Raw genomic sequence first — 26853 nt, forward strand, 5'->3', positions numbered from 1 at the left:
CGACCATGCTTCGAGCGAGTTAAGTCGGATCGGACGAGCTTGGCTCCCGATGCACCCCAGTCGCATACCACTTGGCGAGCCGAGTCGCTCGGCTACTACCCCCTTAACAAGTTAGTATAGTGTACCCAACGATCGACGTGATTTTTCAACCATATTTTCCGAGATGTCGTACCTTAAGTGATATTAGGCGTGCATGATTCGTGAATTTGCAGGGTATCGGTTTGTTATTCGGAGGCAAGGATTTCGGTGGATGCTAGAGGAGTACAGTGGTGAAAACACAAGTTGTTGAAGTTTTGACTTTGGGAAAGGGGAACATCTGGGGAGGAAAAAATCTAGTGAGATAAGGACTTTGGACGAGGAGGATTGGACGAGAGGAAAAAGAAGAAATCTTTGCGTTTGAGTAGTCGGAGGTGGACAGTTTATATTGGATCTTAGGGGGAGAGGAAAATCGTATTGGAGAACACAGCGATGGAAAGTTGATGCTGAACTTTAGAAAAAGGAGAGATTTGTATCGCAGAGTGCAGTGGTGGAAGAAGGGATATATTGGATTTAGAAGAAATTAATTTGTATAGGAGAATAAATTTGTGGTGGGGGAAGATCGCATTAAACTTTAGAAGGAAAAACTTGGAGTAGAGCGCACAGTGGTGAGAAACAGATCGGTTTGCATTTCTTAGGAAAAGGGCGGATCTTCGTTGGAGAATGTAGTAGGAAAAAAGGTCATTTTGGAATTCAGGAAAGGGAAAAGTTTTCATTAGGGAACATAGTGAAAAATTTATATGGAACTCTGGGAAAAAAGAAAGTCATATTGTAGAATATAGTGGTGAAAGGAAGGTTATTTTGGACTTCAGGGAAAACAAATTTATGTTAAAAAACACAGTGGTAGAGAATTTACACTGAACTGGAGAAAAAGAAGAAATTGGAGAACATAATGGAAAGAGTCTTGTATTGAGCATCGAGAAAAGAGAAAATTTAGATTGAAACGCAGTGATCTTCGAAAATTATTTTGGAATATTTTATATAAGAAAATATCTCGAAAAATCAATTTGTTCACCTTTTTGTTAAGAATCCATTAACGTAAATAAAACCATCGTCCACCAAATTTTGGATATTTTGATGAAATAATCTTTCAAATCTATTTATCTAGTATTCCAAATTCACGTTGGACTCTGGAGAACCTTAAAGTGGCCACACGTGCTAAATAAAGCTAACACCAATGATAATAATAATAAAAACTAACTCCTCCTAAAAAGAAATATCCCTACAAAACACATTCTAAAATATCCTGCAGCTAATATTTCGAAAAACCAAATAAACCACATTATGGGAGCGCAAGAAAGTGATCGGTGAGGAACCAGTCCACCGCCAAATCGTGAGTGATTATGCTTAGTGTATACCAGTGACCGCGCTCCAAAGTGCTCGACCCGCCCAACATCTGCAAACGATCTTGTCGTTTAAACCCCGGTTTCGAGTCCCGGCCGAAATTTTCCGCTCATTGCCGAACTATGCGTGGTGCGAGATGGTGTGTTCTCTGACCAACAATAACAACAACAACACAAGTGGTAAGAGCTGCACGGACACGGAGCCCTGCACGGACTTGCAGTCTCGTTCGAGCCCAGAGGCGCAGCCAGGCGAGAACATGTCGTCGTTGAGCGACGCTCACAGACGGAACAGTCACTTGGAAGGCGACAGAAGTTCGTCTGCGGGTTCATCTCTGGGCTCGTGTTCGCCGCCTCCTGCATCCAGCCACTCGCCACCGCCTCCTAGACCGCCCTGGTTGCACGATTTTCACGCAGCAGCCGCCCCTCATGTTCTCCAATTTTTAAATCTGAGCGCCGCCGGTGGAAGCATGTTGGCCAGTCAGCCATTGGCAGCGTTGCACTCTATGGCTGAACGAAGTCACCATCAGCAACATCAGCAGCACCAGCAGCAACAACAGCAACAACAACAACAGCAGGTTCATCATCAACAGCAACAACAAGCTGCCGGGATTCACTTGCCCAGGATCAGCGTTCCATTGTCTACGATCACTCAAGGGCAGGCTTCACCCACTGGAAGTGGGAAACATAGTCCTGCCACTTCTATCACCTCCGTCGGAAGCAATCCGCATGGCATCGACACGATATTGTCGCGGCCGGCGGCCACGCATCCTCAGGCGCCTGTGTCCGCCACACATGCCGCGCTCCAGCCGACGCCGCACCCCCAACACATGACCGCGCCGAGGTACGGCATGCACGCGGGATTCACCGCATCGTCGGGTGAGTATTTTTCCTTATTTTCCCCAGTCTTAATTCACTTTTATTTCGGCCTTATCTTTGTTGGTTTGATTGAATTTCTGAGAAGGTTCCGAGAGCTTTGGAATTTTTTAATTCCTCGATATGAGGGAGGGAGTATAGGGAGGTGGCAGTATAGGGTATACAGTATAATATAGATGATGTAGATTCAGCAATAGCTCCTTTGTACAGAGATTTGTAAGTTGAAATTTTGGGGTTGATAATGGTTATGAACTGGGAGAACGTAAGAGATACAGAAATCTTAGGAAGAATTGGCCAATTAATTGCACAGTAGAACACACGCGAGATTCACTACCATATCGTTAGATGAGTATTTTTTCTTATTTTCTCCAGTCTTTTTCAGTCTTATTTCCGTTGGTTTTATTATGTTTCTTGGAACGTTTCGCAAGGTTTGGAATTTCTGAATTGATCGACATGGAAATGGGAGTGTACCTGTGAAAAATATATTTCCAAGCGTATACAGCAGAGAACAAAATAGAACGTAGAAATAGTTTCATTATTAGCTGATCTGTAAGTTAAAAGTTGGGATTTGGAAGGTTTCAGAATCGATAAGGATTGTAAGAGGAGGGAATTTTAATGATACGCACAAGTTTCAGAAAAGATTGTCCTAGTTAATTGTACCAGTGCATAGCGCAGGGAAGTATAATGTATGCACGCAGGATATTGTCGGATGAGAATTTTTATTTATTTTCTCCAACCTGTTTTTGATTCTATTTTGATTTGCAGAGGTTTACAGAAGTTCGTGTTTGCAAATCTTTAAATTAATCGATGCGAGGTATGACTGTGAGAATACTTGTGAAAATAATTAGGTGATGGCGAAGATTTTAGGGTGTACAGTATAGGGAAATAATATAGTACGAAGGATATAGGTGTGGAAATAGTTTTGTTGTGGGGAGATTATATAAAGTGGAATTTGGAAGATTTAAAATTGATAGATAAAGATTGTAGACAGGATACTGTGAATGTGACAGATATAAAAGTATTAAACAAGAAAGAAGATTATAATAGTCGATGTTTAGGAGACGTATAATACACACGTATTCATAGAATTTGTCTAAGCGAAAGGCAAATCATGATTTGCGAACCATGATCGCCAAATTATATTAAACGATAAAAATTCAATCGAGAACAACAGTATCCAACTTAGAATAATAATTGAAAAGAATTTCATGGGAAGAACGTGCAAGATTCATTTTACACGATTTTTATTCCAATTTTATACAACGCGGATATTAATATCGTGCGAATTAATTTCAATAAAATCAAAAACGCCAGCGGCAGCAGATTTATAATTTGACCGGCGGTATGATCGATCGTGTCGACAATCGAAGAATAAAAATGATTCTGTTCTCGTGTAATATTAAAGATTTATACGATATTTCATTCGGCTTAAATGTCAATCGATGTTTGCAATTACTAATATTATCAATAATCTGTCATCTTATCCCATTTTCAAATCTTATTTCAAAAATAAAGGAACAAGAAGTATTAAAAAGTCGTATTATAACAAGTGAAGGTTTAATGTTCTTTGCAAACAAGATTTAACACTTTCGATGTTTCTAATGAAATGTTTTTTGCGTTACGAGAACAAATTTCCCTTTACCAATTACTACATATGGTAGAAATACTATTTCCTTCGCGTTTTGCCAACAAAGATATAACACATCCCAATTAGGGTCAGTTTTACTAAAAACACAAATATATTTATCGTTTATTCAATTAAGAATTCGTAAAAACATAATATTGTGCATACGCAACACCAAGTATTAGGAGAAGTAACATCACTTTATAACGAAGAAAATTTACAGTGATTTCTTCACGATAACACTGTCTTTACATACATAATTTTGCATAACATAATTTTGGAATTACCCAAGTAATTCATTCTGTATGTTCTCATAAATCTTTGTATTATTCGTGAAAAGTATTTTTTGTATATTTTCCAATGTAACACGAAAGGTTACGATATTTTCGAAATGCTTCTATCTTCAAAGAAAGTACGTAAGAAATTTCCTGCAGAAGTTATTTTTCTACAGAATTTTTCTGCGATAGTTACTTTTCTATGGAACTTTCCTGTAACGGAGACTTTGAACTTTCTCAATTTTCAAACAAACGTGTTATAATTTTGATATTATTCAATTAACCCATTTTCCTGCTCCTACAAACTTTTCTTCATCGTTTAATCATACAATGTAATTTAATGCGAATGGTTCGAATCTTGTCGAGACATTTCTCTCCACTTTTCTATGAAAATTATTTTTTTATTTTTATAGAATCTTCCCGATTTATCAAACAACGTGCCATAATTTTCTAATTACTCGAATAATTCATCCTGTACATTCTCATAAATTTACATCATTCACGAGGATTTTGTTGTACATTCTGTGATTTAAAGTGAAAGATTCGTATTAAGGATGTTGTTCGTTAAATTGTTTCAGTTGAAATTAAACGTGTCTTGCGCAAATACCGCTCTGTCCTGTGCACGAGCAATAATCTGTATCTGTCCTGGAGCTCTATCTTGAACTTGATCCCGGATTATCCGTGCATTTAAAATGATTAAAGCGCCAATTATTTACGAGACCCGTTCGTGTCGCTTCGCCGACGAAACGAAAGTGAATTTCGAATAATTTCCCAGGCGATTGCGAATCGTTACACCTGACGGCCGACGAACGCCATCGTAAATTCAACGAAATTTCTACTGCTTATTGAAACTAGAAGAATATAATTTTAATAAAAAGTAATTCATTTGGAAGTTATAAATGAAAATCGATATACACGTCTGTTTACGTTCGTGTAATTTTGGAAAATCGATCGACATCCTGACTGATCTTTGCTTTTATTCGTCTCTTCTTCCTTTTATTTACACAAATAATTATCAATTTGAATCTCCGCGAAGAGATAATTATCGTTGTAATATAAAATAAAGCACGAATAATGGATATATTATTTTTTCAAATTATTCGATTATATTTTTATGAAATTGTTATTTAGAATCTCTGCATTTCCCTTTTTCACTCTTCTAATACGAAGATATTGCAAAATGATTAAAGAACATTAACATCGAATTTTGATGGATTTACGATATTTTATACGCGATTTATTCTATGCAACTATTGTTTCGTTAAATACATCGTGATTTATTTACGTTAATAATTTTGATTCTCTCTTTCGATAGTTCGAAAATGTAAATTACAGAATACACATAATAACAAAAGATATATAAACAATTCAAAGTAAAGTGCTACTTAATGATGTAACAATGTTGAAGAAATTACAGCCACAGCGTACTTATCCGTCGCTATATTTTTCAATAGCAATTAACGATACTTATCAAAAATTGAGTATCTAAACGAAGTCGTTGAATAAATTTCACAAGCTTCGTCGAACTAAATCTCCGGCAATACAGATAATTAATACTGCTATCCCAAAGTATGACCAAACTAGCTTACCAATCTGAAGGATACTAATTTCTGATCGCTAATCTTCTCCAGCATTTCCAACTCACACTATCATCTATAAAATTTTCACATTATTCCAAAGTCCGATGAATTGGACTGTCCCATAAAATTTCTTATTAAATTCTTACTGAGAAATGAAACATTTACGATTCAAATTATATAAATTAACGAGTTCAACACATTGAAATTATTAGCTCACGGATGATAGCAGTATAATTTAGATTAAATTTCAATTACGTTACTTGATCTTGTCTTTATCGTGTGAAATATAGGGTGCGAACTTGAACGAAGTGTTTTGAAATTAAAGAATCACATAATTTAGCTGAGAATTCGGTTAACTCGCTTAATTTCCATCTATATCTTAAATTTCGATTTATGCTCCATATTTTACGCGATAAATGCCACTGATGATCTTTATCGTGTAAAATGTAGAATGTGAATGAAAACGAAGAGTCCTGAAATTGAGGAACTTAATCCAAACTTTTATGGGTCGCCTACAATCTAAAGATGACTGACGAACACTGAACTAGTTCAGAGTAAAATAGATTAAAATGAAATCGATTCAAATGAAATGGAGATTTTGTAAGGTGAATTCGATGTAGGAGATACGAAAGTGCTTGAGTCACGTAACACGGTACTCTAAGAGCACGTAAAAGCGTAAATTTAGCCATATTGTTCGATGTAAGTGGTACAAGAGCTTGGCTAGAATCCGAAGTACCCGATTTCATGTCATTAGGTACACGTTTCTGGGCCAGGTCCCCTTCAAACCTTTCCTAAAGCGTAAACACTTCATAAAGATTCCTCCAATAGCTCTCACTTCGTGGCCGGCATCGATATCGATTCAATCCTGGCGAATATATCGTCCGCAATAGCGTCAAATTTATCTTTGAATATAATTAAATTATAATATCCTTAAAAACAAAATTTTGCCACGATAATTCTCTTTTTTTAAGATTTTAAAATTTCAAAGGATTCGACGATTGAAAAGTGCTGTAGGAAATACAAATTTCGAATGACGTAATAATTAATTGTAAATTTAATTAGAGAAGCTGATATTTGCAAGAGGAAATTTAGGTTTATCGTTATTTTATCTAGTTGTGGCCTAACAGCTTGGAAATGGACTTGGCTTTGCTATATATTTTGAAACTCACACGTACTTACATCTTTCTCGCAATCACACGCTCAAAGTTCATAAAATTGAATCTGTTCTTACGCATTAAGTCGACTCAAAAGCTTCTCGCGTTTTCTAAGGAAATAATGTTCTATGCGAAGCATTCTATGTTTTGTTCTATTGATCGTACGTAATTCAACAAAATAATATAAAACAAAAAATGTTGTGCATTCTATTATTTGCTTATAAAACGAAAATTAACATATGTATATATATATACCTCTATAAAAACTCTGTAAAAGAGGTACCTGCTAGATACTAAGAATACTTACATATACAGTTAGTCGGATAACAGTTATGTATTTTCTGATTTAGTCATTGCTCTTATTAAATGTAAATCCATTTTGCAAAGCGATGGTGCGTTTCTTTTAAATCTTTCATTTTACATCTAAACTTGCTTTTGTCCATCACTGTAAGTATGTCGTAGAATTAAGATAGAGCTCTCTGTAAGAACGATCCGGGGCACGTAACGCGGTTGAGCAACACTGTAGACACTATAAAATTGTTTTCCTTCCAATAAAAGGAGAAATCCACGGCGTGGCACCCGTAAAAGCTACCGTGGGGTCCCGAAAGAATCTTTCGCGATTTATATCCGGCTGCTGTGCTACTTTTGCCCGTGGCGGACGTTCAAATATCTCCAGCAATCGTTCTCATAATTCACCATAATGGGACCGGCTATAGTTTAAAAAGACCGCGTGAACATTGTTTAAGATCTGCCCTACCTTCTCTCTTATTTTCTTTTATTTTCGTTTCTTTTATAGATAACATAATAGTAGCCAATAAGATAAAATGACGCAGCGATAGGAAGGTAAAATTGCATTATAGAATTTTGGAGAAAAATTTTCTTGGCTTCTATCCAGTTTATATACAATATAACAGCGTTTCCTATTGTAAAGTACAATTGACCTGTTCGTGAGTTAACACAGGATCAAAATCCCTAGCCAAGTTGGCCACCGTCGTCAGGTGGTTAACCGGAAATACGCTAACTTCGGTTCGCGCGAGTATACGCGTTTATCCGATTCGGTTAGGCGAGTTTGCGATCTGAAGTCGACCTCTCGATCCTTCGCCAAGTTGGAAAGCCACGTTTCAATCACGGAGAGAAAGATTTCTAACCATCGATTAATAAATGTCAGATTAAAATATTTGAACGTACATATGTATTTAGTGTTCTGCATTCATAATATAATAATAATGATGATAATAATAATCATAATTTATCTGTACTTTAGGCTCATGGCTATCGCATTCTTATTTCTAGTTTCTTACGCCACGTTATATTTTTACATCCAACTTTTAGTTATTACGCTATGTTGCTATCTTATTATGTCATATTATACTATTAAACTCCTTCTTAATAATTAATATGTGTATATCTATTCTAGTGGGTAATCTAGAATTTTTGTTTGTTAACAATTTCACACAGCCAGGATTTATCAAATTTTCTCGAAAGCAAAATCCCGTGTTGAAAAATATCCAAATTGAATCTTCTTCGAAGCAGAACGTCGTATTTAAAAGTTTTTATTTCCTTCGATAGGTCCACTGTGGGTTTTCGAGAAATGCAAGCTATTTTTCACCCCACTACTCCATCATGTATAAATTATAATTTACAAGACAATAACTATTTTCCTATTAAAAGTCTTCTATTTTTGTATTTGCAATGACAAATTAAATTGTACAAAATCCAGCTACGTAATTCTATAGCAGTCAATTTTACATGATTTTCATTATGAAAACAGATGGAAGATAAAATTCTAAGCGGAATCTGGGCAAGCTTCGCCCTGTTGCTCTTATTTCGCCATTTTAACGATGTTGTATCGGGGAACGTGAGAATCGAGGGTGTTTCACAACACTGAAGGGTTCATCGAGCTCGGTACGTCCATTATTAATGATATCGCGACACGTATACGTATATACACACATACACACACACACACACACACACACACCTATATACCAAGTATAATACCATAAATTTAAAAGCATGGCCATCAAGAGCGGCATAGAAATACTAAACACATTTTACGAACGAGAGGGGCACGTGACCAGGGTTCATGAGTTCGTGAATTAGGCTGACGATGCCACGAACAAGGTCGGGTTTTAAGGGCCATCGAGTTCGTCCGTTTACGCTATTCAAAGCTATCGGAGGATCTCATCTCTTGGTAATTCATGAGACTAAGGATAGATATTAGGGATGAAAACAAAAATTTCTTCTCATTTCCCATCTACGATCTTTTAATTAACGCTTTGTATATAATTGGATATTTCCCTTGCTCGTGAGAAAGAAGAAGAATAAACATTTGTTGCAATTTTTTGATTCGACAAAAAGAAGTAGGATTTGTTGGGAAAATAAATTGTTTAATCTACAGAATGAAATAGTACGTTAACATTCGTACGAAACGATAGTTGGACATCCATTTTCGTGGAAAAAATTGCGATGCGTTAATTTTCAGATTGCATTAAAAAATTTAGGGATTTAGGATGATTTTAGGATCATAGCAAAATTTACCATTGCGTTTATAGTCGTTAATGAGTTTAATTAATATAGAATTACGTTGACCGGTTTCCTGAGCGCTGTTGCAACGACAAATTGTCTCTCTTATCTGAAATTTAGCCCAATGCCACATAGTCAGATTTAGCCACGGAAAGAGTAGTTCAATTTTTTAACTATGCCATAAACAGTGTACTACTATGTTCGTTGAGTCGTGTTAAGAACGTGGGCATTATTTTTTCCTTAAATTTGCCATTCGCGTCTCGCTGCAATTACATCTCGTGGTTTTAAATCTCTAGGGCTTACTCGCAAAGTATCAAAATTCTCTTGTAACGCTAACACGCTCAGAATTCTTCTCTACCATCTACTGTCTAGACACATTTCGGAATGTTTGTATTATCTGACCGCCTTACTGCAAATCGCATGGTTACAAAGTTGAGAATACTCGATGTAAATTCCTTAAACTTGCTGACAAACGTTGCGGCTTCTTTCTCTCGCGTTTATCACCCGATTCTTAGCGATTTGACTCTTCAATCATTGAACAGTATAGGCATAACGTTTGATATTATCTTTGATTGTAAGATATCGCAAGACAAGCGACTATTCTCTCCAAACGCTCCTCCTAGAAGTTTAAAGAATCTCACTTTGCTCTATTCTGAAAGACACCATGTGGCATATGGCTATTTTAATTGTATAGCAATCCATACTAACGCTATCATTTATCAACTCTCATTTATTATAACGTTTCCTAACATTGCTTCTGTTATAGATACATGCGTCTAAAGCTTACGTTTATTTTTCCTCGCAATTTACGCTTCTAATGTTTCGTCTATTTTTTTACATCGTATACACCAAAGAGTTTTTCGAATAAATCGACGAAATAAATGAAACAAGGACAAAGGAGAGAAAATAACGTGACAGCAAACGAATGACAAGCATAATCACGAACTGCATGATAAACGCTTCGTCAATTTTCACCTACGACAATTTCGCACGATGGTGTCGATTGTATCTCTCTTTAAACATGTCTGAAAACGTGAATACGTCTCCGGTGAAGAAAATTCGGATATCACGAGACGCATCGATACCGTCTGCGGTCAACGGTGCGTGATAATTTCTCCTAATCAAAGGAAATTATTCCAACAGCAAACGACCGTTCATTAACCCTCTACATAGGGCCACAATTTTCCCTACCAGGAGGATGGAAAATGTCGCGAGTACGCTTTTCATCGAGCACGCTGTATAAACATGTATCCCGCCCCCGAGTAAAATGGGCGAGCAATGCATGTCGCGCAATACGAAATGCGCAGGTTCGATACGCGTCGGTGTGTTCATTCAGCCACCTCTTGGCTTCCGGCGTGGCTGCATCTGCTTTCGCGATAATTCACCCCCGTTCCGTCTCACTCGAAACAGAAGCAACGCTTTAATTTTACGTAGCCGAATATTATTTCCATTTTCTATTTCCTATTTTCCATCGTAATAGGTTCAACCACGAATTCTCCTAAAAAATGTTATTGCTGCTTGTTTGAGTATTGTCGAATATCGTATCGTTGATTTTTCTATGTTGAGCAAATGTTTGGTCGTGAATTTGAGAAAATTGTATACGTATTCTTTTTGCATGATATAGGATGATCAGATGATCAGAATTATGGAATCTCAGCTATTAGAGTAAAGCAGATATTCGCATGAGCTAAAGTTCAACAGTTTAAATTCAATTTTACTTTTACTATGAAGAATGAATATTTATTTAAATAAAGATGACAAATGGACAAATATCTTCCATTCTTTAAGCTTGTATTGCATTACGTTAATTTTCTTTGTCTTCTACACGTTGAACGCGTGAATGACGTACCTTAGAAGCACGTTGTTCGTGTTTCTAATGAAAATAGCGAACTGAACCTATTCTTCGCTATTATCTTTTGCAATTGTCGTAACAGGATAAATATAATTTTGTATCTTTATTATTAGCAATGCAGCATCCTTGACACATTACATATTACGTACACACGATGTGTTCCGTATTAGGTACATACGTATTTTGACAAAAGAATAATAATTATACTAAGAAGAAAATAAATTTAACGTTCATATAAATTTAATTACATTTTTTCCAACACTCAGAAACAGGTACGTTTAGTGACAAATCGTGCAAAAGTAATATTCTTTAACTCGTCTTCGCTAAAAACTTTCACTATTTTAACTCCTCTATAGAACTTTTATAGGCTTTCAAACACAACGATCGACTGCATTCACCGACAGATTTCCAAGTGAAGCTCAAACGTGAATGTGCTCGTCCTTTGCTTTTAACAAACCATCTTACGCTGTTGGCGATTGATTTTGTTAATTACTTGCCGAGATACTGCAGCGTTCCGTACAGATATTACATCCATATTGGATACTGTCCCAAATTAACTACAGTTACTACTTTACGTCATAAGACACGTATAATGCGAACGGAGCATAGGATTTACGATAAAATAATTAAAAAGTGAAAATAGCGACGAGCGTTCAATTTCTATTGAATATCGCGGTATGTGCTAACACGAGCTTATGGCCACCAATGTACGTGGATCCAATTTAATTAGTATCTATATAAATGCTACAATAAATACAATGTTGCGCCACGAGTTTCATAGCCAACATAATCTTATTCTGTAAAATTAATTATTAATGAAACTTTCTTTTCTAAACCACGATCGCTAGTCCGCTCACTTGGTCACCTTCTTCCAAAATCATTTCGACATTCCCTAAACCGATTTTCCCTGACAAACTCCCAGACCACGCACGGCCCCGTAAAAATCTCCGTTGGAGGTTCAATTAAAATCAGTGAGCCCGGCGATTGACGAGCAGTTACGACACCGATGCCGAATATTTTTGTTGATGAGCATGCAGCATCGCCCTGGTTTTTACGATTCAATAAATTTTATTTGATCGGAACGTAACGGACAAAAGGGGTAACGATCGTATCTCGAACGCGTTGCGTTTCCAGCGCCGGTTTCTTGAACCGAGAACCGCTAGAACACTAAAAACGGAAATAACGTTTTATTGGTAGACGACTAAAGAGATTTCGTGAAGGAAAGGAAAAAAAAAAGAAAAAGAAAGAAAGAACCGTACGATTTTTCTTCGAATTGTACCAGCTACGATTAACGACTGACCGATGCAACAATATTACCAACTGGGATTTTATAAACCTGATATAAAGCGAGCGTTGGGTGGTTAGGTTAAGAGCGAAGGAAAAGGGTTCAGAGTAATTTGTGAAAGCGTGATTACGGTCGTTGGTCTTCCGGTTGTAATTGCTTCGGTTAACACGTTTCGTGTCAGGTTGCCGTGCAGGAAAATTAAGGAGCTTTCGAGAAATTTTAGAATCTAAGATGGGTTTTTTGGTAATATATTTTCTATTCGAAGGATCGATGATTCAGAAGGTTGTAGAGATTTGAAGATCTAAACGATCGGAAACCAAGGTATTTAAAATTTTATACGAATTATGAATTGACAAAAATTTGGAGATTCGAGTATTCGAAGATCTGGTCGAAGATATGAAAGTATAAAATGAATAGATGATTGTAATAAAATTTGTTAATATTTATAATCCAATTTTTTTAGAATTCTATTAAATAGAAATAAAATTTTACAATTGAATTTTTAAATATAAGATAATTTCAAATTACGATTTTTATAGTAATTACGATTGCTATCTTGAGAAGATCGTGCGAAACTACTGTGATTCCTTGGGTAATAAAAAAGTAACGTAAGAGAGTGGAATTTTTATTGATTTTCCCTTATCAGCTAATAATGTCTAGAAAAATTGAAGAATTTCCATTCGTATCGCTTGATTTTCCCATCATCTACTTGGGGAATAGCAAAACCAAAAGCAGTATGTATTTTATTAAAATATCTTTTTAAAATGAAGTCTGATAAAAGAACGTTCCATGTGCATAAAAGTGTCTTCTTTTTACACATAGAATAAAAATCCGCGAAGGAAAAGCGTGATTCCCACTTGAAAGACGAAAGTTGACTTTCAAATATCTTTAGAGACGCTCCCCAAAAAAAGGAGAAAAATAAATAGAATAGTAGACTTATTTTCTCCTCGAAACGGCAAAACTTTAGTATTCAACGTTTCTGCCGAGAACGTATTGTTTTCCAGATATTTAGACGCGAAGTAATCGTACGAACACCCTGTAGATTTCAATTTTACAATGCAAACTTAAAACTTCGTATAAACGTGAATTTTTATAGACGATCCTCCGCCTAGAACGATGCAAAGTAACTGTAATTTCGACGATAGGTTTGAAGGGGTTAAACAGTTTTTGCGAGAGTGGAAACCTCTCTTGTGATTGGATTGTTCGTGGCCACACGCGTCGCGTTGCGGTTCTCCGACGTTGGCGCGATCTCTTTGAAAGATATAGGGAACTGCGAAGGGGATATAAATAACATCACTTTCCTGTTGGAATTTCTTGCTGTCATATTGTCACGCCATTCGGCTACATAAATCACCACGGTATCCTAAACGACATCTTGTTACATTTTCCATAAAATAATCGTTATTAGAATTCTGTTACAAGATTACACGCTACTTGCCAGCTTATTAAATTTTAAGAAAACGTTAAAGACGTTCTAAGCAGAAAAGTATGAGGCTGTTATTATTAAACGTGTTGGTTGGTTTATTAAAATTATTTATTTTATTTATTGCACTTGAAATTGACCAACAGAAATGATTTCAGAAAATTGAATTTATTTCGTAAAAGAGGGTTAACTGAGCTTCTATAATTAGCTGTATAATTAGGAAATTACACATTCGTGTATTTTACTTGTATCTTTTCAATTTTGTTTTTCTGTTTATAATTGTTGTTCAGACTTCGTTTCATCTTTTTTTTTTTTAGTATCATTTAAAACTTTGAGGTGGTTTATTATACGTGTTGCTTGGTTTATTAAAGAGACGAGTGATAAAATTGTAATAGTCGATTATATCAAAATCACTTGAAGTATAAGTACAGAGATAGTGTATACCGGTCGTAATCGTCGCTCGCTCAGTGCTACTGTTCAACACCATGCTCGCTAGTCGACTGTATGTCTCGCTATAATGACTCGTAATGACTGTCCTAGAGAGCACGTTCGTCTATTTATATCGACCGGTGTTATTATAGAAAGTTGAAATGTAACTCCTGTTGACGATTACAAATAACGACGATAATGTTTCGTTCCGAGTTCGTTTACCTTTGAACTAGCAAACCAAAACAACGTTGGTATTCCAAGGCACAATAATACGAGTCTCTCCCGATTCAAAACGTTGACTCATGTACCTCTACAGGTATTATTTGTTATTATTTCCTATATGACTGTGTATGGCAGGATAATTATGACACGACTTTGATCGTATTCAAATAATTGGTTTAAGGATATTCTTTGATGTTTCGCTTTTCGATTTTATTCGATATTTCTTTGTGCTTTGGAAAATATTAAATCGGAAAAGAGCGTCTCTCTGGAAATGCTATTTTTCCATTCAACTTTTTTGTATCTCGGTGTATTATTGCGATGCAACATAATTTATGTTTGATAATTTAATTTATGTTTAATTATAAAATTACGATAATTGGTAAAAGGGAATATCTCGAGAAAAGTCCATAATCCAGAAGATCTTCTCGATTTATTAATTAACACTTGGTATTATCGTTCTATTGTATTATCCTTTCTTTATATACATATATACTCTGTATATTTATACATCAGATATTAAATGAAACCATACATCCAACACAGAAGAATTCACAATTTTACATTTTTCTAAATACTAAGAATTTTACAAATATTTGAGAATCTCAAGATAGACGACAAAGATAAAGAAGAATGAAACGCGGGAAATGCAGCGAGCAAACTAAAGAAGAGAGGATGCTATCTATGTATACGCGTATGTTCATGGCGTGTTTGCTTTGAATGCAGGTATCGGGCAATTCCAACAAAGAACGGAGCCACGGCATCCTGCTGTCTATTGGCCAGGTCTTCAGGGATTAGTCAGTGATCCCCTGGGATGGCGAGCAAGACTACACACACGTGAGTTTCCTTTCCGAGATATATATTTCGCCTACTACCAAATATAGTCTTCGTTCCAATGTATTAGAACAGAGATTGTTCGCGATGTTTCGCAAATAGGATAACAAGCAGAATGTCGTAACGTGGAAGAGTTTTATGTTTGCATTATGTTGTAAAACATGCGCAGAAAAAACATAATTCCGTGAAAACAGACTTCTTTCTCGTATTTGCTGGAATATTCTCTTTCGTCTATCATTGAACGGTAAGACTGTAAATACAAGGAAACATAGGTAATTCTTTTCTAAACTTTTTTAATAGATACCTAAAAGGATATGAAATTAGAAGATTTTAATTTTTAGTATTTTTTCCTTTAATTAAAATATGCGGTTATTTTTTAAATGAATTAACAGAATTCATTTGTACGTAGGTACTTTTCAATGAAAAAATGTATCTTTCTGAAATTTTGGAATATTTTTAATTTCACTAAAAAAACATTATAATTTTAAAAGAAGCGTGGCATTTCTGGGATTTTCGGATATTTTCAAATTTTAATTACTCTTTCCTACCCTTCGTTAATTTATCCTTATTGTGGCGTGTAACGAGTAAAACACTATACAGAACACTAAATATATATGGAAACTGATCTAACGTAAAATATAGCCTAATAAAGTAGGTATGTAGATCATCTTAATTCTACTTGAGTTCCAATATTTGCTTCGGAGGGAAAAAACTGTTGGAGTTAAATTCCAAGCCTTCGTCAATTCGTTCGTCTTCAATTTTTTCTCCTGTCTACGAATAAAAAACTTGTTTTCTTAGATCTGTGAAGCGGTATTTAGCGTGGCCCGGCGACACGTGTTTCTTCACTTTGGTCAACCGATTTCCTCGCCGCAAAAGCAAACACGAGCAGCTGTCAAATCTGTACTAATATCGGCCGAAACGAAATATCCCGTGGGCAGAGAAATATCTCTAGCACCCTCACCGATCAATGTTTTGAATCCAATCTTTTTCACTTCAACCACCTCGTTTTTACTTTTTTCCATTCCCTTTTTTTCCTCTATTTTTGTTAAGTCTTTAATTCAATACATATGAACGGTAGATTTTTGTATGGTATTTGTAATTACGATAAGAATATCGTAATTATAATACATAACTCTTTTGGAAAATACAGTTTTTGGAAAATATCGATGATAGAAATTAATATCGACCGCCACTGACCATGACTGTTCAGATATTACGCGTTCGTTGAACGTTACGACCTTGGGACATACGAGGATTGCCATTGACACTGTTATACTGTTCGAAGATTCTTCAGAAAATTAATCAATGTGCCTAGTAGGAAGAGTCAGGCATCCTCACGTTCACACCTCTACTGTACGCTATAGCAATTCACTAGCACGTAAACTTCTTTGAAAACTGTACGACTTGTACGACTGTAGAACGTTCTCCTAGAACAATCTAAATAATTATCGTATTAGCATTAATTTTATACCGTGCGACGTTTCGTTTGCGTATAAAGAAGAGTTTGTAATAAACTGTGATCATTTGTGCAGACTTGACAATACCAATCGATACTTAACGTTCCTCTCATCGCTAAAAAGAGAGAAGATACCAGATTCTTCGAACTTTCCCTGAACATCCTGATTTAAAAATGTATCTTGAACCTAACTTAAACTATCATATGATGATAGTTTACAGTAGATTGAAATTATACTACATCTGTCGCGGTAGAAACGAAAAGAATAGGAAAACCTCGGAATTTTCTCTCCCATCATCGTCTGCTCGCATCTTCACCTTCACCCTCTAAAAATCGCTTCACTCGCGAAAAGTCCAACTGGAGGGCAGATTCGGAGGCCGCAGGCGATTTGTGAAAGCGATTAAGGGCAGCCGCAGAGAAAAAAAAAGAGCGGAAAAATCAGAAACACAAAGTGAAAGAACACGTGACGTCGGTGGAAAGAGCATCCCCTTTCAAGAGCATACATCAAGCCCCGCCGGTGGCACATGTGCCAGCCACGCACACCACCCAAACCAAAAACCCGCCTCTGTTTCGAGGGGATGAAAACGTTCTACGAGCAGAAGAAGACCGAGCGAAAGTTAAAGCACCCTACACACCATCTCAGAGTTAGCACATAGTCATCATGAACTGTGACATAGGTACAGACAAATAAACCATATGCAAACGAGAAATATACATATTTGCAAGGTTTAAATTGTACATTTATATCAAATAGATAGCTAACAGGAAATTTACGTAATGAAACTTTTGGAATGTGGATAGGGACACGTATATCGCTCCAACATTCCGAAATTGAACGAGGCTTAATGGCACTTATCCGAAGGTGTCTTTAAGACCAATTTGTATTCATCTTGAATTACTGCTTTTTTATTTACGTTAAACATTATTAGTTTTTAACTGGCATCATTGGATGATTAGAGAGTGTAATAATTTAAGGTCAGATCTCTTAATTTTGGAATTTTTAATTTAATTGTTATTAATCTTTATCACGGGGAATGGATAATATGCTGTCGAAGAGTTAACTATTGTTTTCATCGATATACACAACTTTCGTTTATGAAAATCTGTTCAAGATATTCGCAATAGTTTGTTCAAATGTTATCTTTACCTACGCAACAGTGTGCAAAAATTTCTGACCAGATATACTTTTCACTGTATACAGAGTGTAACAGAATATGTGGGATCTGATTGTACACCTAAAAACAATAAAAAATGTTCGTATAAACATATGCTCTATTTGTCTTCGTCTATAAGATGCAACGAATCTATTACATACAGGAGACGTTATAGAAGAAGAAGGTTTCTAACAAATTCGGGAAAAACCAGGAACTCTATTCAGACTGACTCCACGACAAAACGTCTACAGACTTGTCCTGAAATGCAAGATGATCGATTTGAACATCTTTCGTAAAGTTAATTAGATAAAATCAAAACAGGAAATTCGTTATATCTCATAAACGAAGACAGATAGAACACAAGTTTATACGAATCTTCCTCTTTGTTTTTAGGTGTATGATCAGCTCCCGAAGTGAGTTCTGTGCCTTCTGTTACACCTTGTACGTCGAATCGGTATTTTAAAGAACGTTAACACTACAATGTTCATGTGTTATACTGTTTTCTTTTGCTCGTCATACTCTTTTGCCCAATATTATTTAATTCTTAACCACTACGGAACTTCCTCGAAACCGCTCCTTTTTTTATTCTTTTTCATTCTTCACATTCTCCATGACAGTAAATAATTACAGAGAAAAGATCTTCAATACGTTTGCTATCGCGTACTCAGGTTCGGATCTCTTCGTTATTAATGTACGAAGCAAAAACACTCGAACTTGATTTGTATTCCGCACTATACTAATGAATAGATAATGCAATAAACCTTATCAGTCTCCTGTGGTAGTTACGTAAGTTTCGACGTCTATGGCAAATAAGGGTAAAAATCCTTTTATCGAATTTCCAATATAAAGCGAAAGAAATATCTAGCCAGAAATTTTCTGCACGCCACTGTATCCAAGGACCAATCGTCCCTCCATGAGCAATACGAAACAAGTCTCGCCGTGTGTATGGCACTTAATCCAGCGAAACTAGATGCTAAAGGGGGTGTGTGTAGCAAGAAGGGTGACGAGACAGAGAGGATACCGGGCATGTAAGTACGCAGGAACGCGTGGATGGGCGTGGACGTGGAAACGGGGCCGCGTGTTGTTCCAGCGTGTCGTGTCGGCCACGGATGTCACTGTGGGACGAATATAAGAGGGTATGCCGTGGTCCGCCACGGTATCCGGAATATCATATTCAATATCAACCCTCGTATCCCTGCGAGGCCCAGCCCCTGCTTTCCGCACTCACGTGAATAACTCTGGGCAATATTTTAACTGCATGGACGTATCTGCGGTGTACTCCACGCTCTTTCTTCCCTGTTCTATCGTTTTCTTCCTGCCGTTTCTCCCTTGCTCGCGTATCGCTTTGTTTCTCTTTCGCTGACTTGAGTTACGAGTGGAAATATAAAGGCACCGTGTCGATACCCACGTGCTTTATATTCCAGGCTGTTAGGTCGATCGGTTGCACAGACCTCGCGTGCTGATCCTTCAACGACCGTCACGGGACAACGTTTATATTACATCCATGGGAATGGTTTTATATTTCTATTAAATACCTGGACCTTCTCAATTGCCTCGACGATGGGATTGCTTAGCGGCAGATGCATGTTGAGGATCTAGCGGTGGTGATGAATGTTTTGGGTGGGTGGAGTGATGATAGACGTTGAAAGGATAAAAGCAAAGAACGAGGTAAGTAGAATATGAATGGCGTGTGTTGTAGTAGAAGATGTTGAAAGAAGTAGGCAGATAGGTCCAATGGGCGATGAGGGAATGAGAGGTAAGGCAGAGTGTGATAGTTTCAAATTGAATCGATTAGTGGGAGATGGATGTTAGAAATTTGGTAGTGAAGACGAACGTGTTCGATTGATGAAGTGGTAGATGTTGAAGGAATAGAGAGAAAGGGTAAGGTGGTTTTAAATAGAATATGAGTTGGTAAGCGTTGATGTAGAAAATGTTGAGAAAAGGAGGAAGATGGTTTCTATGGACGTTGAAAGAATGAAAAGTAAAGGAGTGTGGGGTAGTTTTAAATTAAATTGCTCAGCGGAAGAATGTTAAAGATTTAGTGGTGGAAATAAATATTTTGAGTGAAATGAAAAATGTTCAGAGAATGAGAAGCACGAGAGAATAGTAGTAGTAGTTTTAAGTAGAATATGGATGACGAGCGTATGGTAACTAAGTACAATTGTTAGTACATGGTAATTGCGTAAAATTGGTGGTATGATAATTAAGAAGTCTGGTATTTAATAAAATATGTAACAAAAATTCTAAAAACTAGATAATATCGTACGAACACCTTGTACGGATATAATAGAAAATGAGAATGCAAAGGAAAAATATTAAGTCAAATTGTTGGTATGGTAATTAAGAAGGGTTCAAGGATAGAAGGCAGCACGCGGTCAGACGCGTTTACGCGGCACATGGGGGATGATGCAAAGAGAAGATGCAGAGAGGGGGTTGGAAAGGGAAAGAGGAGGCGTAGGGTCGTCACAACAGTATGGGTTGTGGGACTTTAATTTAATAAAGCAATTTGTAACGGAATACGGAACGAGGCAATAATGGCCAGTCGGCGGGGAGGGTTCTAATGAGCTGCTTACCGCACTCTCCACCCTCTACTCACGATCGAGCTACACGTTTCACGCGATATCCCCTATTCATCTACTTAGAAACTGCGTAAACTCACGCCAACCAACTTTCTCTTGCTCCGGTAATTCGATAAGTCCGTGCGCTTTTTGCGGAAATTTATGCGTGTCAGTCGTTTGCCATCCTGTCATCTCTACGGAGCAAGATTGATTTTCCACTAAGGGTTGGTTGCACCGAGGGCGTCGTGCTAAATTGCGATTATTACAGTGAGAATGTTTATGCATCTAATAGAAATGGAAATACGTAAAATGCTACAGGACGAGTATAAATGAAACGATATATGAAATATCAAAAGTATAATTCTGTTCTGTGCTACAATAAATTGTAATGGTCGTTTGTTTGGATTATTTGTTATATTTCGATGTTATCGATATGAGAATATTACTAATTATTATATTTTTCACGCTGTGCACCGTATTGATCATTTGCTTTAGACTCGAGCGTAGAAAATTATATTGTTATAAATACTATTGACATAAAAATATCATTATTAATAACTACGTATGTGCAAACATTATTTCGAAGCCAGTAAAATCGCCAATTTTTCTTCGTCTCGCTCGATACAATGGATAACAATGAAATTCACAGTCAAAGTCTATCGCCACTGAAAAAACACAGCTTTGTTCCAACCATTATTTATCCAGAATTGGGCAGAATTACGATCGACTTAACCCATGAGTTACGGTTACAAAGTAATTCAATTACATCGTATGCTATTACATAGTAATTCAATTACGCTGGTGATCACGGTAATTAGCGATAGAATTAATTGGAAAAGTTCGAATTATGTAATTAATTGAGAAGTTTGAATTATGTAATTACTCGTAAATATACGTAATTGCTATGTAATTCAAGTACAGTGTAATTAAATTCCGTAATTAAATTACAGTTTAGTTCAATTAGCTCGGCCGTGTATTCGTCGAAATTACTGAAAACCAGCTGGCCGTATCTTACCGCGCTCTTGCAAACACCAAACTCTCCCAAAATCCCAAAACAAAGAAATTAAAATTTCCAAAAATCAAATACAATTAGCCTTCGAAATTACCAAAGTCCAACCAACTGACTTTCCGAAAATGCTATTTTTCTTCTGTATCCCTATCAATTAGATGCTCGTGCGATTTCCTGCGAATTTTCCAGGCTATTACCTCGCAACATCAACTAGAAACCCCAAGATACATACTAATCACAATTTTTCGCGGTAGATCGTCTGTGAACGTGTTTCCGTCGCGATAATTCCAGGCCAATCTCACCCTCTGTCACGTGTCGTTCTATTCAACGGCGTTATCTATTCCGTAGGATCTTGTATCCCTACAGGAGTAAGCAGGATCAGCCGTGAAGGCAAGGATAACGATAACAAAGTCTGGTTATTTGCGGAACAGCGAACCCACGTGGCAGTCACGTGCCAACACCCGTCGAGACGCCATCATTGCGGTCTATCGCACAAGTGTTTAACCCTTGAAACGCGTTATTCCGTCAAATTAAACCGTAATCTCCCCTTTTTTCTAGTGGGACGATTTTCTATGGCGTCATGATGATATTTCTTATTTGAAATGTACAAATTGGAAAAAATAGTGATACTCCAATATCAATTATTAAAATACCATCTATTTGTAGGTAGCGATTTTAAGAAAATCTTAAATTAGAAAATTTCGAGTTTCTGTAATTAAAGCAAGAACAAGAATCTGAAGAGTTTGCATTCGAATATTATGTCTGATTCGGATAATCAAATAAACGTAGAAAAATTTCCTTGTGTGTAGAGACCATTTGTCTACACGAGCCCCTTTACGTTATATTTAAACTAATGTTATTAGCTAGTAAAATTTTGTTTCCATGTAGAGCAGTATTTAGCTTCATCCTGTTTATTTGTCCCATAATTGTAATTGTCAGAAACACAAGTAAAAGTACGAACTGGTAAAGTTAGCCATTAAAAAATTAAAATTAAAAAATTATTCCGTTCGCCGTGATCTCTCGAGATTTTCTTCTTTGGTATATAATAATTGACAAGAGAGCGAAATTTAACTAATGATATTGACCTGGCAAATTTAAACTCCCAAGAGACACTTCACGTGGATCAATCTAATAATAAAATTGTATAATTATCACTTACTCTAAAAATATTTTAGTCCCGATATTCTCCTATGTTTAAAAATAATTCTCCTTCTGCTTTCAAAAAGTTCCTTCGTATTTAGTTCCCTAAACTTTTGCTCCTCGGCTTATTTCTACGATAACCAAAATAAATATGTTCTTGCGATTAGTATGAGTTTTTAACGTCGACGAGGTAAATGAAGTGGAGGATCGAATATACCGCAAAAGGTTGCAATCGTGACGTGTTATCGTGGAATAATTGGATGGTTTTCAATAGATATGTCGTACAGAACATTTTTGGCGTGTAACGAGATGTAAATTTATGACGTAATTATCGATAGCCTATGTGAATCGTCGGGGACGAAACGCGTGGACCATGGCAAGAAGAATGACGGAAAATTGATGAAGATTAATTGCTTGATAAAAGTGACCACGACTCCGACTGGTTCGATAAGTTTCGTGATAATTTTACTGGAACAGTAAAATGTTCCACAAAATTACAAACATGTCAAATTCCCAATTCCTCGAAATTCTAAACGTATAATTCGATTCCTAATTTCTCCAACTTCTAAACACAATTTGTCCAGAACCTAAACTTAATTCTTCCGAAGTTATTATTAAATCCTCATAATCGAAGAAAAACGTCACTGACTCCAATTTTCTTTTTGGGAACGACCCGCAACGATCTCTGTTCTCTTTGTACCGGATGCTCGTAGTAGCCGACATCTTTTTTTTTTTCATTCATTTTTTCTTAAACTATCGGGCGGATGAATGGAAATAACGACTCCTTGGAAAGGGAGCCGATGTTGTTGGAGCGACGAAGAGAATAGCGATGGGCTCAAGTACGTCGCAAGTACTTTACTCTTTGCTCTTTGTCAAATTTATTTTATAAAATTATGACTTTGAGTTTAAACTTTCTTTTGCGTGACATGCAATAGTTTCCAAGCTTCCTGCCGGACAAAATTTTTCGCTTTATATTTTGAAAACGATGTTTCGAAGACTTTTAAATAATTACAAATAATCATACAACCTTCTATAACAATTCTTTCGATGCATTGTACTATTTTCTCCCTCATTTATCGTAGATTACACTTAATATTATTTCAAATTCTTTTACATATCGAATATAATTTATGCTTTCCGAACATAAACATAGAAACTCATTTCGGTCAATACGCATGCTCATCTCTAAGATTCTATTGGGCCTAACAGAAATAATCAGAGGCAAATTCCTTTGCCTAGCCATCGCCTCGCCTCTGCACAGTACGTGCGATGTATTTGAGCCCATCGCTACTCTTCGATAGAAGAGAATCCCTGGAAGATATCGATGTTACAGTGTCGCAACAGCTGGGTTGTCAGCAAACGATGACAGGCTCCGGTGGAACCGGCGAACACGAGGGCGGCAAGAAGAAACACACCAGGCCGACGTTCAGCGGCCAGCAAATCTTCGCTCTTGAGAAAACGTTCGAGCAGACGAAATACCTAGCTGGACCAGAACGTGCTAAATTGGCCTACGCCCTGGGCATGTCCGAATCGCAAGTCAAGGTAAGAGTGTTCAGAGAGATTTTTCTCCCATCTTTTCTCTACTTCTTTTTCTTTCGTCTGTTTTTAGGGGTAGCTCTGCTTTAGGGCGATTAAAGGGTCGTTAGTGTGTCTTGGCTGGACTCTTGATGAGTTTATGTGGGTTTGGGTCTCTGATAGGTTTCGGTAGGGTTTGCTTTAGGAGATTACGGGAAGATTGGTGTATATTAACTGGTCTTCTTGCGTAGAATTGTGTAAGTATTTAGGTGGTTAATTGGAAAATAATATCCGAGTTCCTCGCCATAGGCTTGTCTTTATCATCGTATGGGAAACACGTTTTTTGGTTCGTCAAATAGAGCATCTTTGGATGCAAATTACAGCTGTTTCAATGATTTATATACTCGATCGATTTATCGATTACTGTATTTTATTACGGTATATATGTTAAACTTTCTTCTTCCTCCATTTAGGATTAGTCTTCCTTCGTAGATTATAGATAGAACGAAAGATGAGAAAGTTAGCTTTTCGAAACGATCCTCGAATCTTTTCTTTTCGTTCTGACTTGATTCTCATTTCCACAAACGAAAGAACCTTCGTTACTTTAAGAAATATCTTTAAACGAAGAAGATATTACGCGTATTAATAGCTGTTCCTCGGTGTTCTTTTCAACGCTGCTAGACTCCTGGAATTTTTATACTTTCATCGTACTCTCGTTCCAAGGAACAGATAGTATTCGTAACGTTTTAAGAAGATGCTCGACATAAACTTGAATCGAGAAATCGTGCATACTAATATTAAGATAAAATTCTTTGGATATTTTCAAATTACGCGACTACGAAGGTATTTCTTAAAAAAAAAACATAATTAAGAAAAGCTGTAGCATGGTCAAACGCGAGATATTTCGTAATAGAAACAATTGAATCGAGAATGATCCGAAGAACATAGCCGAAGCGAAATCTGTTTGAGAGAAATTAGACGCGTACGAACGTTAGAATGTGGCGTTTCGCGCGGTGCTTTTAATAAACTTTACGCTAATCTCCGATAAAAACGTCCGGATGATTTAAGCGAGCGCCCGGCTAATTATGAGTAACAGATGTAGATGGGTTAATAAAAATTCATAACAGTTGAAGCGTTTTCGAGCTCGGCGCCCGATATTAATCCGTGAATGATGGAACGAACGGCAGCGGGGAGGGTACGCTACGTCGCGATAAAAAGTAAAATCAACTTAAACTGCCCGGTGTTTTTAACGGCCGCCATCGTTTAATATTTCCTTGTCGGCTTAAACGTTTAAGCGCGGATTACAACCTCGAAAAATCATCCGTTTTAATGACCAGCCACTTTTTGTTGCTTCGATCTCGATCCCTTTCGATAGAGAATATCCACGCTGAAATTATTATTTCATTCGTCGTGCCCTTTTTTCTTCCCTTTCAGTTCCATCTGTATTTTCACCGTTCTAATTTGTAATTTATTGCAACTGATTTTGCATCGTTAATTCGAAGGTTTCGAGAGGTTCGAAAGCTCTAATATCCTATCTGGATGTAGATGATCGTAAATCGTTCATTAAAATCGCGATTGTTAATGGTACGAATTATAGTTTGTATAGTTGGGCTGTGATATTCATAATGAAGATTTGGTAGAAATATGGGAAGTAAAAGAGCAGTGAAGATATGATATTGTTATTGTCATACACTGCTGTTTGGATATTTCGAGGTTCGAATAAGAGGGTTGGTAATTTCTTAAGATACGACGTGAACGAAATACGAACTCTCGAGGTGTCGATGATAATTACATTCCGAGTATCGCAATCACAGCGTATCAATATTTTTGAAACGGTAGCGTAAATCAATGAGAACTTTCATGAAATTCCAAATCGGTAAAAGACAAGAATCATACTTAAAATTTATCTAAATTACCATTGCAACAACCATACCATCAAACTTAACCAAATACGAACAAAATAGATTCCAATTTACAAGCACAAATCTCGCTATCTGAATCGAATATCGATCGTTTGTTCTGCAACCACACGAATCGAATGTGCATCGAATTATATTAATAACAATCCTATCAAGCCCAACTCAACGTCGATAGAATCAAAGAGACCGAAAATTAAAACCTATGCCAAACTATATCAAATTCAATCAAACACGAACAAAATAAACTCGACCACCCGAATATTAATGTTTTAGAACCATACGAATCAGAGAATTTTCATAAAGCTATGTCTTAATAATCAGCTTGTGGAACTCAACGAAAATAGTAAAAAAACCAAAGAAATCCAAAATGAAAACCTATCTGGAAGCAACCGAATAATCCGCGAAAGCCCCGGATATCATCGCAGAGGTACACTAACTGGGGCATCAGCCTTCGTCGTTCTCCGACATCAACCGGGAGCGGAGGGGGTTGTCGTAATTTTAAAACGCATTTGTCCGCCGCCGGCTTACTCCATCAACGCCGCGAGCAAGCTTCTAACGAGGCAGCTTGTAAAAAGTTCGAAGGATAAAAGAAGGTGACAAAACAGCCCGGAGACGTGTCAAGCTTTGCGGCACCTGCGTCATTCTCTCC

General features: G+C 36.8%; 1 protein-coding gene across 1 annotated transcript in view; it reads left to right on the plus strand.

Annotated features, from left to right (window-relative positions):
* Window positions 1-1365: 1365 nt before the first annotated feature.
* Window positions 1366-26853, plus strand: part of LOC132913895 (homeobox protein Nkx-6.2-like) — a 46890-nt gene continuing 21402 nt past the window's right edge. Inside the window, exons 1-3 of the mRNA XM_060972547.1 lie at window positions 1366-2255; window positions 15346-15456; window positions 24104-24312. Coding sequence (XP_060828530.1) covers window positions 1517-2255; window positions 15346-15456; window positions 24104-24312 — 1059 coding nt within the window. The 5' untranslated portion in view covers window positions 1366-1516. The remainder of the gene's footprint in view (window positions 2256-15345; window positions 15457-24103; window positions 24313-26853) is intronic.

Source organism: Bombus pascuorum, chromosome 14 (genome assembly GCF_905332965.1).
Source record: "Bombus pascuorum chromosome 14, iyBomPasc1.1, whole genome shotgun sequence".
In the NCBI taxonomy this organism is placed as follows: Eukaryota; Metazoa; Arthropoda; class Insecta; order Hymenoptera; family Apidae; genus Bombus; species Bombus pascuorum.